Source organism: Rutilus rutilus, assembly GCF_951802725.1.
Source record: "Rutilus rutilus genome assembly, chromosome: 19".
Classification (NCBI taxonomy): Eukaryota; Metazoa; Chordata; class Actinopteri; order Cypriniformes; family Leuciscidae; genus Rutilus; species Rutilus rutilus.
Genome location: NC_140232.1, coordinates 18,789,764 through 18,807,970, shown reverse-complemented (window position 1 = coordinate 18,807,970; position 18,207 = coordinate 18,789,764). Strand labels below are relative to the sequence as shown.

At 37.6% G+C, this 18,207-nt stretch overlaps 2 protein-coding genes across 2 annotated transcripts; one reads left to right on the top strand and one right to left on the bottom strand.

Moving 5' to 3' along the window:
- The first annotated feature begins 1,651 nt into the window (after positions 1-1,651).
- Positions 1,652-11,318, top strand: upb1 (ureidopropionase, beta). Its single transcript, XM_084389658.1, has 10 exons — positions 1,652-1,984; positions 2,644-2,815; positions 2,932-3,019; positions 4,138-4,232; positions 5,529-5,690; positions 7,967-8,136; positions 8,219-8,300; positions 8,830-8,872; positions 10,564-10,718; positions 10,885-11,318. Exons 1-10 carry the CDS (start codon positions 1,881-1,883, stop codon positions 10,966-10,968), a joined length of 1,155 nt encoding a protein of 384 aa, XP_084245784.1. The 5' UTR covers positions 1,652-1,880; the 3' UTR covers positions 10,969-11,318.
- On the bottom strand, positions 11,155-17,775 carry gucd1 (guanylyl cyclase domain containing 1). The gene is made up of 6 exons (XM_084389659.1): positions 17,480-17,775; positions 17,010-17,091; positions 16,758-16,923; positions 16,448-16,539; positions 15,579-15,820; positions 11,155-12,487 (listed from the first exon to the last, which is right to left on the bottom strand). The coding sequence occupies exons 1-6, from the start codon at positions 17,553-17,555 to the stop codon at positions 12,396-12,398; spliced, it is 750 nt and encodes a 249-aa protein (XP_084245785.1). The 5' UTR covers positions 17,556-17,775; the 3' UTR covers positions 11,155-12,395.
- Positions 17,776-18,207: the final 432 nt, after the last annotated feature.

Here is an 18,207-nt window from a genome sequence, read left to right as displayed (position 1 = left end):
GCCAGTAATACTGTAATTTCTACAGATTTTTCTAACAGTGTAGTGTTAGGGGTTAAGATTTAAGTTAAGATAACTTAATGGGATACAACTTAAAACATTTGTCTTTGTTCAACACAAGAGTTTTATGAATGTAAGGAAAAGTCTTAAACTTTATTTTTTACATTTTTTTCAGCATTGTTTTGTTCATTTTAAATGGTCATATGACAAATACATGTTTTTAAAGTATACAATTTCCTCATAATATCTTAATGTAATAATTTTAAATATATAGTTTACTTCTTTGGTAATGAGACATTTGTACCAGTCGCACTGAGACCTTTCAAATTACACCAAACATGTATAATACTGTATGATAATTATTCACATTAAACCATATAGATTTTTGGGTGAATTTTGGTGATCTCAGCATGAGAGAGAAGGAGAGGGGGAAGAGGGAAAGAGATGTATTCTGAGGTGAGAATTTCAGGATGTTTCCTATCGTTTTAAATGATCAGAATACATCTATGGCGAAGGGTTCTAAAAATGGCTTCTTATAAAAATGATGTTCCTGTTGCTCAATTTATCCAGGTCGGGGTAAGTTGATCCGAGTCAGAGGGTAAGTTGCACCATCTGAATCTGAATCAATAATTTCACATTTCACTATTTTGCAAATAGGTTTTTCTTTCTTTTCTTTCTTTCTTTCTTTCTTTCTTTCTTTCTTTCTTTCTTTCTTTCTTATAGTTAACAACATTAAACCAACCAAATGAAGTTAAAATTTCAATATCTTTAATTGTTTCTATTTCTAAATCAATATATTGAACACCAAAGTTGTAACCTTCCCAAAAACAGACTAAACAGAGTTTGTTGAGAAAAAATTAAAACTAAATTAAAATTAGAATGAATAAATATCACTGAAACTAATAAACATTGTAGTCAAAAAGGTTCTTAGTTGGCATGGTAGTTTTTCTGCAGTGTCAAACATGTTAGGCCATTAGGGACTACAGGTCGAGACTCGAGAGACATGTATGATTAAGCATCTTCTGGTTCTTATCAGAGAAGGATTTGGTGTACTTGTACATTGTTCCTATCAAAAAAAATTAAAAAATAAAATGACTTAAACCAGTTGCGCAAAATTACATTGACATTATACCAGTTTATACTTCAGAAATTTAATTTAACTAAAGTGCCTTATGGTGGGGTAAGTTAAAATGCTGGCTCAATTTACCCCACATCATTTGGCTCACTTTGCCCTGTGCACTTTGCTCACTTTGCCATTTTGGACAAAACTAGCTAGCTTACCAATTCAGGTTAATATTTAGCTAAATAATTTGCATGATTTTATACATTGCTAAATCACCAATAAGGATCATAAATATTTTTTAGACCTGGACAAATTTGCTTTGATGCAACTGTTAGGTTATGCTAAAATTTTACTTTGAAAAGCCAAAAACAGTTTTTAAAGCCTAAATGGGTTTCTTCCACTCTTAATTCCCATATGTATCTCCTTTTCACAGTCTGGTAGAAATGACGGGTGGTTCCAAAATATATGTTCACATGATAATAAACGTGTACGGTTGCCAAGATAAAGGGTAGCCTAAGTGTGTCAACTTACCCACTGGCTCATCTTACCCCTCTCCCCCTAAAGCATGTCAGCAGCACAGCTGCAGAAATTGCTTGAAACTAACGTAACAACGCCTACAGGTAACACGATTTTGACTGAAAACTCGTCTGTCGTGACATGGTAAAATATGAAGAGTGTAACAACAAACCATATGGGATCACTTGGACCCTCTGCTCGTGAACCGATTGCATAAGATCTGGAAATGGGCTAGTTAAACAGTAAAGCAAATCGAGGTGAATTCACTCTCTCTGCAGACTGAGCACGAGGACGACAGCTGAAGATGTCTGGAAATGACTTTGAATCGCTAGAGAAGATTCTGGAGGAACATATTCCTGAGGCAGAACTCAGGACCGTCAGAAAACTTCTGTTCGGAAAAGAGCTGAAGTGAGTCACGTGCACTTTCACTACTAAACGCAGACTACACGTCCCAGAATTCAGTCATGAATTGAGGGACGTGCGATGACGGCTGACTTTAATTTGAATGGATATACTGTATAATGAAACTAACCTACATCCGAAACACTTTAGGAGATTAACTCACAACATTTGTCCATAATGTGCTAGAAGTTTTTCAGTGTCATTGGTTAGTTACTGGATATTCAGTAAAGGTTGAAACTGAGTAAATGATTCATGGTGGACTTTGGCCACAAAAAAGGGGTCTCTGCAGGCTTAGCGATGACGTAATTTAGTTGAATTTGATATAAACTCTTGACATGCTCTGATTTATTTTACTATATATCGCTTTAATAGATGTAAGTGAAACTACTTTTAACGTTTTCTTTGTTTTCGTTTTCGTTTCGTAAAAAAAAAAAAAAAAAAAAAGCACACTTGAACATCATTAGGCTGTTAGGCTACTAATATAACAATTCACATAACAATTTAATTCGTACTGAAAAGAAAAACACATTTTGAAGGAGAGAGGCCAGTTTAAAATGTGTCAATCATTTATTGACCATTGGGCTACAATAATCTCGATCTTCCCTATTTGTTTAAATTTTCATAATGTGTAGCAGTTAATCAGCTTTGCAATAAATGCATTTCAGGAAGCTCAGCCTTCCCCAGGGTGCAATAGAAGCTGCAGCGGAGCAAGATTTTGATCTGAAGGGTTATGTGTTTGAGGCTTCTCCAGAACAGCTCAGACCACCCAGAACTGTCCGCGTGGGACTGATTCAGAACAAGATAGTCCTACCCACTGATGCTCCTGTGCTTGAACAGGTGAGAGAAAGAAGTAGGCTACACAATACATATAATGGCCAGGTGCTAAAACAAGTTTAATCTATTTATCATTATTCATTATTCATTTGAATTGTATTCTCCTTTTGCTTTCACAGATCACAGCTTTGCATAAGCGTGTGGGGGAGATGGTAGAGGTGGCGGCCATGTGTGGGGTCAATATCGTATGCTTCCAGGAAGCCTGGAGTGAGTACACAAACACACGCGCACAAACACACATACGCACGGACAACTGGCTCCCTTTCTGCAGAATCCACGACTGTTTCGAAGATGCAGCTGGAATATACACAGCTCTCGGGTGTCATGAAATTCATGGCATATTTCTTTGTTAAATAACTTTTAAATATATTTTATTATACACTTCTTTAAAAAAAATCAGCTCTACAGTAATTAAAAAAAAATGCTGAAACACATTCATAGTTGCCAAAAATGTTTTTTAAAACATCATTCATGTCTAATCTACTTGTGTGATAATTAAAAATGAATTTAAAACTATTTTACAAATAATTTTAGATGAAATATAGCATTTCATACTGCAAGACACTGTTCAACACATGATTTAACTACCCATATTCAGTCAGAAATATTACTTGTTTTAATTCTATGGGCATCTATAAACCATTTCCTGTTGTCCTCAAGGAAATGAATGTGCTTTATTTATGAACAGTGCGTATAGGATGGGAAGGCTTCTTGACCTTCAGTGATGTAAGATGCCCGTGAAGACATCAGCAGAATCTGGTTTACATCAGCAGAGCGCAGTAGGGCCGTAGTGACGAAGTTTAAGCTGCGGCTCACAGTTTGTCTGTTTGTGTTGGCCGTGGCGTGCTGTAGGGATGCTTCCTGATGAAAAGGAGTCTCATGCTCCAATGATAAACTCTCTAGGCATCCCAAAGGTCATTCAGTCCCTTTGGGTCCAAATAGGCCCTGTTGCCCAGGTTTGAACCCCCTTAACCACCACCCCATGTAAACCTTTGACCTCTTGGCTCTGATTTCCTGTGTTTCCATGCAAATCTATGAAGCATGTTTGCTTTGTTAGTAGTCATTAAAAAATGCCATGTAAACAATAATCGTTTCGTCGTGCTCTAAACAAAACAACAACTGCTAATGAAAAACAAGACCATAAACCTTTCCACTGTACTTCTCATCCTCCCTCTTAGCAAGAATAACAACATTTTATTGGACACCCAGGAGAATCAATTATGACAGATTAAAACTCTCAGTTCTAATGATAAAAATCAGTTCTAATGAAAAAAAAAAAAAGCATAATTTTCTCTCCTGTCTCCTCTCATGTCCTCCGCCCTCAGCAATGCCTTTTGCGTTTTGCACACGAGAGAGGGAGCCCTGGACAGAGTTTGCCGAATCGGCCGAGGACGGGCTCACCACACGCTTTTGTATTCAGGTAAGAATTGAATAAATGGAAGTCTTCATAAACGTTACACTCATCCTTTGCTATCAAGCATCATCTTGATCTTTAGTTATACACTCAAATATTTAACCTCAGTCCCCAAATTAATTATTTGTTCACTCCTGAAACTCAAGACGAGGCTGTACTTCTATTAGCATGGACCGAATTGTTTTATTCCCTTGTGCCTATTGCGAAGGGAGTTAGTTTTGATATAGCGCATGTTTGTTTTAACTGGTGCGGTGCTGTGCAGCTGCTTTGAGGCTGCTGATTTGTTAATGGAAGTAGCAGGAGGTTAAGCCCACAGAGGGGACGGGGACGATGAGCACTGCAGCACGTAACTGTGGAATCTTCTGACACTGAGCTCTGAGGAATTACGTGGCCTTTGACTGTTTACAGAGGAACCGCATCTATCCTTTTGCAAATATGTCCTAATATGACATTTCTAGCATCTATCAGTGCTGTGTTAGCATAAGTATTTATTTATTTTTTGTACACTTTCCTGTTAATATTGTTCAATTGCATTTTTTCATCATACGGGTTCTTCAAGATCACTAGAGATTATGGCAAAAATTACGAATATTTTTGTCCATGTTTATTAACTTCTTCAAAAATATATTCTTTTTTCATAAAAATGACTTGAATATACCTCTTCTACAATGAGAATGTTTTCTGAATGAAAATTAAATTAATATGAAATAAACAATACTAAAATAAAACTGTTCTACCCTATGATGAGTATGTTTTTAATTTCCCTATTACATTATTATTTTTATTTTAATTTTTTTGTCAGCATAAAAAAGTCAGGGTGATACAACTATCCTGATATTATAATGAAGAAAAAAAGCCTTATTAAAATAATGAAATTCTTGGAAAGAAACCTATATTAAACTATTATAAAATTATAAAAGTATATTAACTCTATTAAGTAATAATAATAATACATTTTATTTATATTGCGCTTTTCCTATACCCAAAGCGCTAATATTAAATGTTTAAATACTAAAATATGAAATTAACATTTTATTAATGTTTAAAAAGACTGCCTCACTGCTTATTAGTATTTGAAAAACTATTGTCACCCAAATCAGTCATGTGTTGTGACTAACATGCTGAAAAATGCAGAATAAAAATACATAAAACAAGAAATTCTATCACAGAGATGAATTTGGCAATTAGTGATTTAATGTGGAAAAAATGTCATGTAGTGCGACCACCCTGCTATGTTCCGCTTTCAGCAGCCATTCCTGCTAATGCTGAAACTATTTGTGCTTGATTTTTCTTTTTTTCTAGCTGGCCAAAAAATACAACTTGGTGGTGGTGTCTCCCATTTTGGAGAGAGATGAGATCCACGGTGGAACATTGTGGAACACGGCAGTGGTGGTGTCCAATAATGGCCATGTTCTGGGCAAATCACGGAAGAATCACATTCCACGTGTGGGAGACTTCAACGAGGTCGGTGTCACCCTCTGCATAACAGCCATACAACTGTCAGTGTGACACAACACAGCTACAGTGACGCTCTTTATTTACATCAATAGAGTGTCATCACTCATCACCTATTTACATTAAGCTAACATGAGTAAGCTATAAATTAAATTTTAATACACTGCAGTCCAAAAGTCTGAGATCATTAGTGAAAATGCATTTTTTTTTTTTATTAATAATAAAAAAATTGCATTGTTATTGTATTAAAATATATTATATTAAAAGGAAAATGTCAGATTGTATATTTGTGACAGCAGCACTCGAGCTGCATGAATTCTTGTTGAATATGAAGTTTGTGTAAAACCTGAAGACCGTGTTCTCCAACATTCTCGAGAATGATCCAAAGAGCATCTTGAGGTTCAGTAGAAAGGACATCTGTTCATCTGTACAAAGGTGTCTCAAAATTACTTATTTGAATAGTGACAGAAATAGTTTTTAGCTTTAGACAGAAATAGCTTTTTATTTCCAGTTTTAAGTGATTAAAAAACCCCTCAGATTTTCAGACCTTTACTTTACATGTAGTTATCAGTATTTTGTGCTGCTGCGTGGGTACTGTATGTCTAAATCATATTGGATAACTGAAAAGTTGTCCAGTACAGCCACTTTAGAAATTCTTCTTTTCAGAGATTTGTTCCAGCATGTTGGGTGTCATTTTTCACCTCCAGGTTAAACGAGTGTGTGTGTGTGTGCGTGTGTATCTGCACTACATGATCCGTGGCACTTTAAGTGGTTGATTTCTCCCTTGCTGTGCTGTTTATCAGTTGTTCTTTTGATCCATTCCACACTGTGATAATGCTCAATACAGGAAATGTGCCCACTTTCTTTTCCTGGAACACAAGTGTAACTGCGGGAACCAGATGGCAGAGACGGCTCTATTCTGTTGTTTTCAGTTAAATGAAGGAGAGTTTTGATGGCGTGCTGATTAGCATCATATAAAGGTTTACACATAAACACTGTTAAAAAAAAATTGCTGCCTTAATTTTTTAAGTACAATCAACTTGGATGTTTAAGCCATTTCAACGTAAAATACATTAAACTGACTAAAAGTTGAAAATTGCTTTACTTATTTTGATGAGTTAAAGCAATGTAAAAACATATGTTGTCATAACTTATTGATCATATGTACATTTTTACAGTGAACTCCAGTTAAGTCCAGCATAAGCCTGCATACATTTTCATGCTGCATCACCTGCATGAATTTATGCTTGCATCGCAAACGGTGGCCACAATTCAAAATACAACATACGGTATATTTTGGTGAGCTATGGCCTTTTCAGAAGCGGGTGCACAGATGTCACATGCACTGTCAATACTGTTAAAACATAAGATTATCTTTCATGCTATCTTTACATAGTTGCTGGATTTGACATGTCCAAACGCATATATGCCGTCAATGGGAAAACATTTTTTTTGCATTCTTTTGTGGTAATCTATAGCCGCCTTTCCACTATTTCGAACATTCGCGTACAATAAATTGCTGCATTCGCCCCCTAGTGGCAGTCGCTCAGAAATGAACGTTTAGTAGAAAAATATTGGTAATTCTCCCTTGCACTAAATAGTATTGATCAGAATACATAATATCTGGTTGGACTAGTTCAAATATTTGAAAGAATGTCCTGCCGGTAACAAAAAAATATATTGTAGAAATTATAGTCTAAACCTAGATCAGAATGGCTTTGCATTAGCAATTTTATTACAAAAGATAATTTCCTAATGCTGTAGATATTCCTGCTGATATTGCTTTTATACAACAGTTTAATAAACAAGATGCAATATTGAGTCATTTACTGTTTTCAGACATAATATTTAAAGTTAATTTATGCAATTTACTAAAATAGTGAAACAAATTCACAAGAGAATCAACTGTGTGTCTCCAAGAAATGCACAGTAGTGTTGATTTTTGAACAAATCTGTTGGCTACTTTATTCATAAAGGCAGTGGCTGCATGCGTCTTAATATGCATATTTTCAAAGCAATAGCAATCCACAATAATCCAACAATCCAATCAATTCCCGATGGACAAAATCAAGTCCAGTCCCACATTTTTTCCTGTTCGAGAAGCCGTTTCACTCGAATGTACAGTCACACAGGGAAGAAAAGACTATCGCAAATTCAGTTTTAATGCATCAAAGGGTTAAAGAAATATTAACGAGTGATACTAAAGTGTTGCTTTTCTGCATGGCACTGATGTTGCATTTCCCTCAATCATCTTTTAAACTGACTCTTTTTCATTCTTCCTCTAGTCGACATATTACATGGAAGGCAACACCGGCCACTCTGTATTCCAGACACAGTTTGGAAAAATCGCTGTTAACATCTGTTACGGCCGACACCACCCTCTCAACTGGTTAATGTACAGCATACATGGGGCTGAGATCATCTTTAACCCCTCGGCCACCGTTGGATTGCTCAGGTATGGTGTTGTACCGCTGTCTTCTCATGGGAAAGATGCAGAGCCCGTATTCCCTCATGCTGATGCAGGTTTTGTGTTACAGTGAACCAATGTGGTCGATTGAGGCCAGAAATGCAGCCATCGCAAACCACTGCTTCACCTGTGCCATCAACCGGGTGGGAACGGTATGTGCCACCTGTTGTCCTATAACTGTGTTTAAACAATCTTAAAAATGACATAAATGACCCAATAGACGCTTTTGAGTCTAAAATACACACAGGGATTGCCAGGAAATGTCCTGTTTACCCCAACTATGCGCATTTGTGATAATATCACAACCACAGCTGAAGGAAACTATATATATTCTAATAAGATTAGATAAACACATGCTAATAATTTAACCAGGATTATAAGCCAAACTGCAAATAACGTTACACAGATGAAAAAAACAAGTTGAGCGGTGCCTTTTTTTCTGTGGCTCTGTAGAGTCTGGTCTCTGTTAGTGGTTATAATGTCTTAGAGGGATGACTTTTATTCTCAGAGTTAGATACAGTAAACCAATTATCTTTAAATTGGTTTTAAATGGCAGTTATTTGGACAGACTGTTATGCAGTGCCTCTCATAAAGCGTTGGATGTTCAGATGTGTGTTTTCTGCTGCCCTCTACTGATGATTTCTGAGCCTTTGAGTCTTGACGTAGATCTCTCTTTTCCAGGAGTATTTCAAGAATGAGTTCACATCTGGAGATGGAAAGAAAGGTATCCATTTAGTTTGAGCATGTGCATGTATCTGCGTATGTGGGCTTGTTTCTTTTATTTTGTGTATTTATGTGTATTTTTTGCTTTAAAAAGTTCTAGAATCCTGTTAAAAAAAATGGTTTCCATAACAAATATTAAGCAGCACAACTGTTTTCAACATTGATAATAATAAGAAATGTTTCTTGAGCAGCAAATCAGCATATTATGATTTCTGAAGGACCATGTGACACTAATGATGCTGAAAATTCAGCTTTGCCATCACAGGAATAAATGACATTTTAAAATATATTAAAAGTTATCATTTTCACAATATTACAGTTTTTACTGTATTTTTGATCAAATAAATGCAGCCGTGGAGAGCTTCTTTCAAAAACATTATCGACCCCAAACTTTTTGAACAATAGTGTTTACGTAGCATGGTTGCGGTGTAATGAAGACATTTAGTGCAAGTGCATTTCTCATAAGTCACTCATAGATGGCACTCTCACCCTAGTAATTCAATTTGGGTGAAAAGCCTAAAGATACTTCCTGTCAGTATTACAGCTGGCTCTTTCCCATAGCTTAGTGTTGCTGTGTGTCAGCATATAAATGATCTGCGTATCTGTCTGTCAATGTAGCATCTGTGTCGGTGACAGGCTGAGGACAAGGGACCTTGTTCATAGGTGTCGTGTTCCTAAAGCTCTGGTCTGTCAGGCTCTGTTCTCACTTTCAGCCCTCATTACTGTTGCATAAGCTTTTCACCTGAACACAAAACCCCCCTCTGCTGTTTTACATGCATGTACAGCCTCCATGTAACATGACCAGGGTCACACAGACATACGCCACAAACATATACAAGGACAGGTTTCCATGAATAGGGTACAAAATACAGTCTAAAACTACTTAATAATTAACTATTTTTTCTTTCCCAACATGATCAGTGAAACGAGATGCTTAACCCTGTTGAATGTCAGCCTCAGGAGATGAAACTAGATATTGTATTGTTGTATTATTTTTCATATATTTTCTGAGGTTTTGCAACTCTGTTAGCAAAATTTGGGACATGAGAAAATAGTTTAAACTGATGTGTTGCTGAGTTAATAAACATAAACATAAAAATTGACTGACAAAATGTTAAAACTATGCCAAAATGGGGTCATTTGGGATCAAATGTTGATTTGTAGTTTGTAAACTTACACTTCCATTCATAAGTTTGGGGTCAGTAATATAGGCTAAGAAATTAATACTTGTATTCAGCAAGGACACATTCATCAAAAGTGACAAAGCCATTTACAATATTGCAAAAATGTTCCTAATTCAATTAAATGCTGTTCTTTTGAACTTTCTATTGATCAAAAAAGAATGTTTTCGACACTGATAATAATAAGAAATGTGTCTTAAGCAGCAAATCCGCATATTAGAATGATTTCTGAAGGATCATGTGACACACTCAAGACTAGATTGAAAATTCAGCTTTGCCATCACAGGAATAAATTACATTTTAACATACATTAAAATAGAAAACTATTATTTAAAATTGTAGTAATATTTCATAATATTCCCTTTTTTAAGTGTTTTTGATCAAATAAATGTAGCCTTGGTGAGCATAAGTGACTTCTTTTAAAATCACACAAAAAAAAATCTTACTGAATCCAAACTTTTGAACAGTGGTGTGCATTTATTATATAATTTCTGATTTGCCTTATCCGCAGCGCACCATGACTTAGGCCACTTTTATGGCTCCAGCTACGTAGCTGCTCCTGATGGCAGCAGATCCCCAGGATTATCCAGAACCCGCGATGGCCTCCTCGTGACAGAGCTGGACTTGAACCTAAATCGCCAAGTTGCTGACAAATGGAACTTTAAGGTGGGATAAAAATCAATACGGTACATTTCTTTCAGGAATATATCTCATCATGATCACCATCAGAGAGGTTTATTCTCTTTGACAAAAGTCATATCCTATAGATATTGAAACAGGACAGTCTATAGTAGTGTCCGTGTGCCATTCACACATATGAATCTCTCCACAGATGACTGGGAGATATGAAATGTACGCAGAGGAGCTGAAAAAAGCCGTCCAGCATGACTTCAAACCCAACGTTGTTAAGGAGTGAGTGCCAAAAGCCCCTGAGAAGAACTGTGCTTTCTTCTGACAGCCAAACTCTGCAGATGCAGGAGAACCACATTATGTATTAGGGATATGTGCTTGTCTCTCTACTTGAATTTCACAAAATAACTTAATTTATATAATTTATTAGTTCATCAGTTCAAGGTCAATAATGGAAATGATGCATTTGATTAAAATACAAATCCAACTTTTATTCATTTCCTAAATGCAACTATATATTTCATAAAAATAAAGTTTGCCATATCAACATTCCTTATGTTCTTTTAAAAATAAGCACAAGCTGATGTAATCGGACACCTGATGCAGTCTTAAAAAAAAAAAAAAAAATCACAAAAATGACATTTTAACATGAATGATCAAAGATTAAATAACAGAATTATGGCTGGTGGAACACCATAGTGCAAGCATTTCATTCATCTTCCATTTTGTCATGATTTAACCATCTGAACCACTGAGCAGGCGTAGTGTGTTTACAAGCAAACAGCAAAGCATTCACAACACTGTGTTCAGACCATTTCAAACGGTGCACGACTCTATTCCACAAAACTGACGTAAAACTCCAGACGTAGTGTTCCTGTTCTCTCTCTGATAACACCAACACATTATAATAATGAGAATTTAACAACAAAATATTGTCTTTAATACAGAAATGAGTCTAATACTGTACTAGTGCTGAGTGATTTTGAAATGTACTGTATGGTTCACAGCTTAGAGTCGCCCACAAAAGCAGCCAGACTCTCTCTTGCTACTTTACATGAGGTTATGACAGATGTCCAGGGGATTTTGTTCTTGAGGAAACCCCTGGAGTAAATGAATCCACACGTATTGCACCCCTGAAACATTTCTTTCCCGACAGTGGGACATAATTTAGCATACTGGATTTATCATATCTTACCTGAGTTTTTAAAAACAGCTTCCCTCTTTCACAATAATTAAAAACTTTCACTGTATGCTCAATTAAGTGGCTTCCAAGAGGGAAAAATGAAAACAATAATAATAATCACAACCCCATGATTTTGCAAGGTTACCCTGAACAATCACAAAATCTCCATCTTTACATGAATGAAAAACATTATGTACACTCCTCCTCTACCTCTTACAGTGGCAGAGACTATATAAATCAAATGTGCTAGATAAAAATATGTCCACATAACAATAATGATGAGTTACATATACATAGCATCTCCCTTTCCTTTCTGTGTGAGTATTTCATTCTGTGGCCGATGTAGCACCATAGTAATGTTTTGTGCGACACTACAGCACTTATGAGGACCATAGCCAGAGGTGACACATACTACCCGCTATTGGCCAGCAAAACTGGTACGTGCTACCTTTTGGCAAAAATGCTACCCAGCCAACCACAGTGGATGCTAAAAGTGTGTTAAATGCGTGTTCATTCAAAAGCGGTAAGACTCAATCATCTTTGTAGATTAACAGAATGTCCTCGTCCGTCCCGTAGCTCCTTCTGGCCTCCTCAAAATTGCTAAAGCTAGTGCAGCACACACCTGTCAATCAAAGCGATAGGCATATATGAGACACACAGTTTTAATGTTCCTGCAATGTGTAAAGATTCTCAGTTGTAAAAAATAACCATAATAAATGAGGTGGATGTTTTTGATACTTAATGTATAAATTGCATTAGATAATGAAGTATCAAACATATCAAAAAGGCATCTGCAAACAAATCCAAGGTGGTTTGACAATCTGCATATATATATATTATGAGCCAAAATATTATGACCAGTCACAGGTGAAGTGAATATCATTGATCATATCTTGACAAGGCCACATATTACTGCCCGGTTAGATCAGATGGTAAACAAACAGTTTTCATAATCAACGTATTGGATGCGGGAGTAATGCAGGAGGATCCGAGCGACTTTGACAAGCCACAAACGGGTGACAGGGTGTTTGGCTCATCGATGCACAGGGGCAACGAAGGCTATCCCGTCTGGTCCGAGCCAACAGAAGCTCTACAGTGGCACACAAAATGTTAATGATGGTTACAGAAGGAATGTGTTACAACAAACTGCATTTGTCAAGGGGTTGTGAAGTGCCTATGAAGACCCCTGTCCACCATCGAAAGCACCTGCAATGGGCACGCGAGCGTCGGAACTGGACCTTGCCGCAGAGGAAGAAGGTTGCCTGGTCCAATGAGTCAAGAGTCCTACACGCGCGACGCTGATATTTGATGTGAAGGGTGGAATAATATTTACGTGGTCATTTGCGGTGCGGGTGCAGGTCGGGAATTAATAGGCACGGGGCGGACTGCGGGTCCAATAGCAAAGACTATTTCTATTTCGACTCAATTCGGTACCCACTGATAGCCAGCTGCTTTCAACCGGTCTCGTGCTTATTTGTGTTCACGTTCTACAGTCTAAAGAACGTCAAAGGTTTCTAATTACAAAGCGATTTGCAGCATTGAGCACAGCGTTTGCATACGGTGATTGACAGCTTCAGTCATTAAGAGAAGCTCTTTGCCCGCTTTCAATATATAATCTATTCGCAATTTGAATAAAAGTTTTATCTTTCATGCTGCTAAGAGGACCAACAGCCACATATACACTGCAGAGTTTCAGGAGAGACAACCGCATTTGCATGCAGAGTGAATATGCTAAAATATCCCAAATATTATATGACAGTAAGGGCTCGTGTGAGGTTATATGTTCCAAGCGTGACATCTAAGCGTGTGTGATTTATGGACATTTGTTCAAAATAGCCTGTATGGCCAGATTGTTCAGAAGATGCAGGCAAAGGTTTTGTATTGTTTACACAACGGATCCAAGTTTTCATCTTTTTTTCCTTTTAACAGGGTTCCCACAGCTTGGTTAACTTCAAATTCAAGGACCTTTAAAGGACTTTCCAGGTCCAATACCCTCAAATTCAAGGACTTAATGTGGGGACACATATGAAGAGAGAGCAAGGTTACATCGTGTTACCTTGTAAGATACATTGTTACAGTTTTCATGTGTCAAACACAACTATGCAAAAAAGCTTTTTTTGCATTTATTTTTGGCCATATGACGCGTTTCAGCGGTTTCAGCCTATTTTTGCAATGTTGCACAGTGTGTCTGTGAAACATCGAGGTACCATCGTAATAGTTCCGTGTGCGCGTAACGTGAAACACGTAACGTAACGAATAAATGCACGTAACTAACGTAAATCAAGCAAGCTAGTGTGCATAGGCCACGAAGTGTTGGCGAAATAACACATTAGCGGACCAGAGGGAATAATATGGATTTTTTTTCCAGAAAACTTCTTGCACAAAATAAATTCAAGCACTTTCAAGGACCTGTCTCTATGTATGTTAATTTTCAAAAACTTTCCAGGGCCTTGAATTTTTTTTTTTTCAGATTCACAAACTTTCAAGGATTTCAAGGACCCGTGGGAACCCTGTTTTAATTATTACCATGTTGGCTTGCGTGTCTATTTTTTATAAATGCATCAACTCAGAATGCATAACGTTGGTTTGATTGCTTGTGTTAAATAAATAATTTTTGTCTACCTGATGTAGATTTAATGCGGATGCAGTTTGGGTCGAGGTCTTTATGTCAAACAGGTCGAGTCGGGTGCGGAATTAAATCAGTGCTGCTGTTGGATAACGGGTCGGTGTTCTGATAAGTACTGTGGGTGTGGGACGGGTGCAAGTTTACAAAACAGGTCCCGTGCAGGACTCTACAATGACTCCCCTTATCTTCTACCTCACGTCGACGGCAGTATACGTGTTTGCACCAGGATGCACTTTGGGACAATGAGCCGGTGGAGGGAGTGTGATGCTCTGAGCAATGTTCTGCTGGGAAACCCTGTGTCCGGCCATTCATGTGGACGCAAATTTGACATGTGCTACCTACTGTACCAAAACATTATTGCAGAGTGCAGACCAGTTCCCTGGTGGAACACCACTGGATCCCTGAGGATGAACTGGCCCCTGACAGCCTGATTTCTCCCAAGGTTTTTTTCTCCATTCTGTCACCTGATGGAGTTTTGGTTCATTGCCACTGTTGTCTTGGCTTTTGGCTTGCTTAGTTGGGGACATTTAATATTCAACAATATTATTGATCTGCCTTACTTAAGGTGGACGATGACGCAATTTTCTTCTAGAAACAAACTTTGTTGTATTATTTTCATGTTATCACTGTGAAGCTGCATTGATACAATCTGTACTGAAAAAAGTGCTATATAAATAAAGGTGACCTGACTTGGAAGTGGATAATGCTTTCAGCACGATAATGCACCCTGCCACACATTGTTAAGGAATGGTTTGAGGAACATGATGAAGAGTTCAAGGTGTTGCTCTGGCCTTCAAATTCCCCAGATCTCAATTCAATTGAGCATCTGTGGGACGTGCTGGACCAACAAGTTCGATCTACGGTGGCTCTACCTCGCAACCTACAGGACTTGAAGGATCTGCTGAAAACATCTTGGTGCCAGATACCACAGGACACTCTCAGGACCAATAGCATATTAGGCAGGTGGTCAAAATGTTTTGGCTCATTGGTGTGTATATAAATAATGCCACTTGGTTTGATATTTCGTTATCTAATTTAATTTTAGCAAAACTGGTGTTTAGACTTATCCAAACTTCTCAATACATACGGTCTGAGTAGGCGGGGTTGTTGTAGAAGACGCTGCCGGTATTGCGGTTAAATCCACACACGACCACAAAGTGGCCCTGGTAATCTGGCTTCCTGCAGAAGCACTTCTGACCCACAGGGAGGAAACAGCAGTATTTGACAGGCGTGGAGCACAGCTCACACACCAACACCACTGCGTTGACCAGCACGATGGCCACATGACCCTGTTCCAGGTGGCTCTGGATCTCCTGAACTGTAACAGAGCTACAACAGACAGATGTCATCAGAATTCTTCATGCACTGCACAGGAGATATATTTTCATAAAATCTGGTAAATTTATACAGATATGATGGAACGGTAAATATACACACACACAAGGATAAATGTCTGAAATTTGATACTATTTCGTCTAAATGGATTTTAAAAAATTGTTTTCGATTGATTTTAAGCATTCCTGCAGCTCCATCTGTAGAGCATGACAAACAGAGAATGGGTTTGATTCCCAGGGAATGCATGAACGGAGAAAAAGAACGCCTTCAATGCAATGCAAATCACTTTAGTAAAAATAAAATAAAATGGACATGATTAAATGCATAATTAAATATACAATATCATCGATAGCAATAAATTAAAAAGGTCTTTAATACGGGCCAATAACTCATATATTGTGCATGGCTAATTTTTGACCAATGAATTGTCATGACTTTTCCAGTCATGTTTGATTACAGCATAAACACTTTTTTATATTCATATTATAAAGATTAGATCGCCTGAATTCAATATTTTAAAGCTAAGCATTCAAATGTTTTCTTAACATTTCTAGGGTTTCCATGATGGTGGTAAACCAGTATATCAAGCACAAAAATGTGACAAATGTGGAAAAACCTCACCATTTCTTCACCAGGACCCCTTTGCTCTCAGCCTTCATAAAGAGTTCATTCACCCTGTCCTCCTCTGTTTCAAAATGCTTTTTGTAGAAAGACTAAAGCAGGAGAACAAAGGAAACGGAAAAAGGATTCAGATGCCAAGGTGAACAGTTATAACATCTGAATCAGGACTGATCCTTTAACTAAAGTTACAACTCCACAACCATAAAAACCAATGCTTTAACATGGTCTTTTTCTGGGAAATATGCATGTGACACAAAGCTTGTACTATATCTGTCCTCAGTGATCATGACACTGACAGCAGATCATATACCTGGTTCCTGAAGCCCTTGTCCACACCGAGAGTCTGTGTGCAGAAGCAGTGTCTGACCCCCAGCTTACACATGAGATAAGCCAGGTCTATAGTCCACACGCTCTCTGTGAACTCCAAGTCCAAACACGCTCTCTGAAATTCCTCCTCACTTACTGGATGTAAATACCTGCACACGCAAACAAAAAGTTGAAATATTTATCATTAGGGTAGTAATTGCTGCAGGATAATACACCACTTAAGATTCATACTTACTCCAGTACCATTCTGGAACAGGCCAGGCCACAATCCCAGTGGAACAGCTGCCGGATGACCGGTACGTTTAGCATCACATCATCTGGCAGAACAAGGTCAGAAAGGAAGCTGGTAATGTCATTGTGCCACAATGAGCAGCTTTTGATATCACATTATCATAAGTTATTATGGTGTATCGTGGATAAATTAGTTTTGGTTGTGAACTTAAATTATATCAAGCCACTCATTTTATTCACGTAAGACAGGTAAATGAGAGTGAATAACAACTTAAAGTTAAAGACAAGCTGCTTCAAGATAATACATGAACTGTTCATTTCTTCATTTTAAATAAATATATCCGGGTTGTGTGTTTGCTCCAGTATTGTATGCCAGAGAAGGATCATGATTGATTGTAATGCTAAGTTAGTTGGGGTAAACAGTTACAAGCCATCTAAGATGTTTCATTTGAATGTCATTTAACCCGAACTCACCGTTCATGATGCAGTCTGCGTGTGTCTCTCTGTGTTGTTGTGTTGCAGTGATGTTTAATATCAGGGCTTGATTCATGAAGACTGTCTGCTAGCGGGGTTAGCCGGACAGCCGTTGCCCTCCTGTCCTCTACATCAGACACGCTGAAATCTGTCCATCTTGCTGATGCTGATGAGGCTGTTGGTGAAAAAAAGCGGTGAAACGGCTACAAACTCGACTTGTTTAGTCCACGCCTTGTGGTGGTCATTCCCAGCAGGGATGAATGTTTCACTTCCTGTCAAATGTGCGTCGGTGCATTGAGGAGAGGCAGAACTGCGCCCTCTGCTGGAAAGACGAGAAATGACAGTCCAAACTAAAATCTAATTTATATTCTATGCCTATAAATGGCTTTATAAATACAATGGTGGAAATGGCCGGGAATTCTAGCTGGTGACGTATTTTATATTTTAAAACATGCAGAAAATCCTGTTTCGAGGCTGTTACGTGGATAAAAGATGGAAATCCTCTACATTTTGAACTGGAACTCCCTTGAAACCTAGAAACAGAATTAATACATCTAATCACTTTTTTTCTTCTCAAACTGAGTGAATACTATACAGGTATGTATTTATTTATTTCAATATAAATAAAAAGATGAACCAGGATATTTAAATATCAAACTAAATTAAAGTTGGGTTATAAATGGCACTGTGGAATTAAATTATGTTTGAATTCAGTCCAGTAGGTGGCA

What these genes read in the sequence shown, in the direction of transcription:
- upb1 (XM_084389658.1), top strand. Translation starts at nt 1,881, where the DNA reads ATGTCTGGAAATGACTTTGAATCGCTAGAGAAGATTCTGGAGGAACAT. An exon ending in GTGTGGGAGACTTCAACGAG is followed by an intron (nt 5,691 to 7,966) that starts GTCGGTGTCACC and finishes TTCTTCCTCTAG; the next exon opens with TCGACATATTACATGGAAGG. An exon ending in CTGACAAATGGAACTTTAAG is followed by an intron (nt 10,719 to 10,884) that starts GTGGGATAAAAA and finishes ATCTCTCCACAG; the next exon opens with ATGACTGGGAGATATGAAAT.
- gucd1 (XM_084389659.1), bottom strand. Translation starts at nt 17,555, where the DNA reads ATGAATCAAGCCCTGATATTAAACATCACTGCAACACAACAACACAGA. An exon ending in TGTTCCAGAATGGTACTGGA is followed by an intron (nt 16,924 to 17,009) that starts GTAAGTATGAAT and finishes TTGCGTGTGCAG; the next exon opens with GTATTTACATCCAGTAAGTG. An exon ending in CAACCCCGCCTACTCAGACC is followed by an intron (nt 12,488 to 15,578) that starts GTATGTATTGAG and finishes TTTGATTGACAG; the next exon opens with GTGTGTGCTGCACTAGCTTT.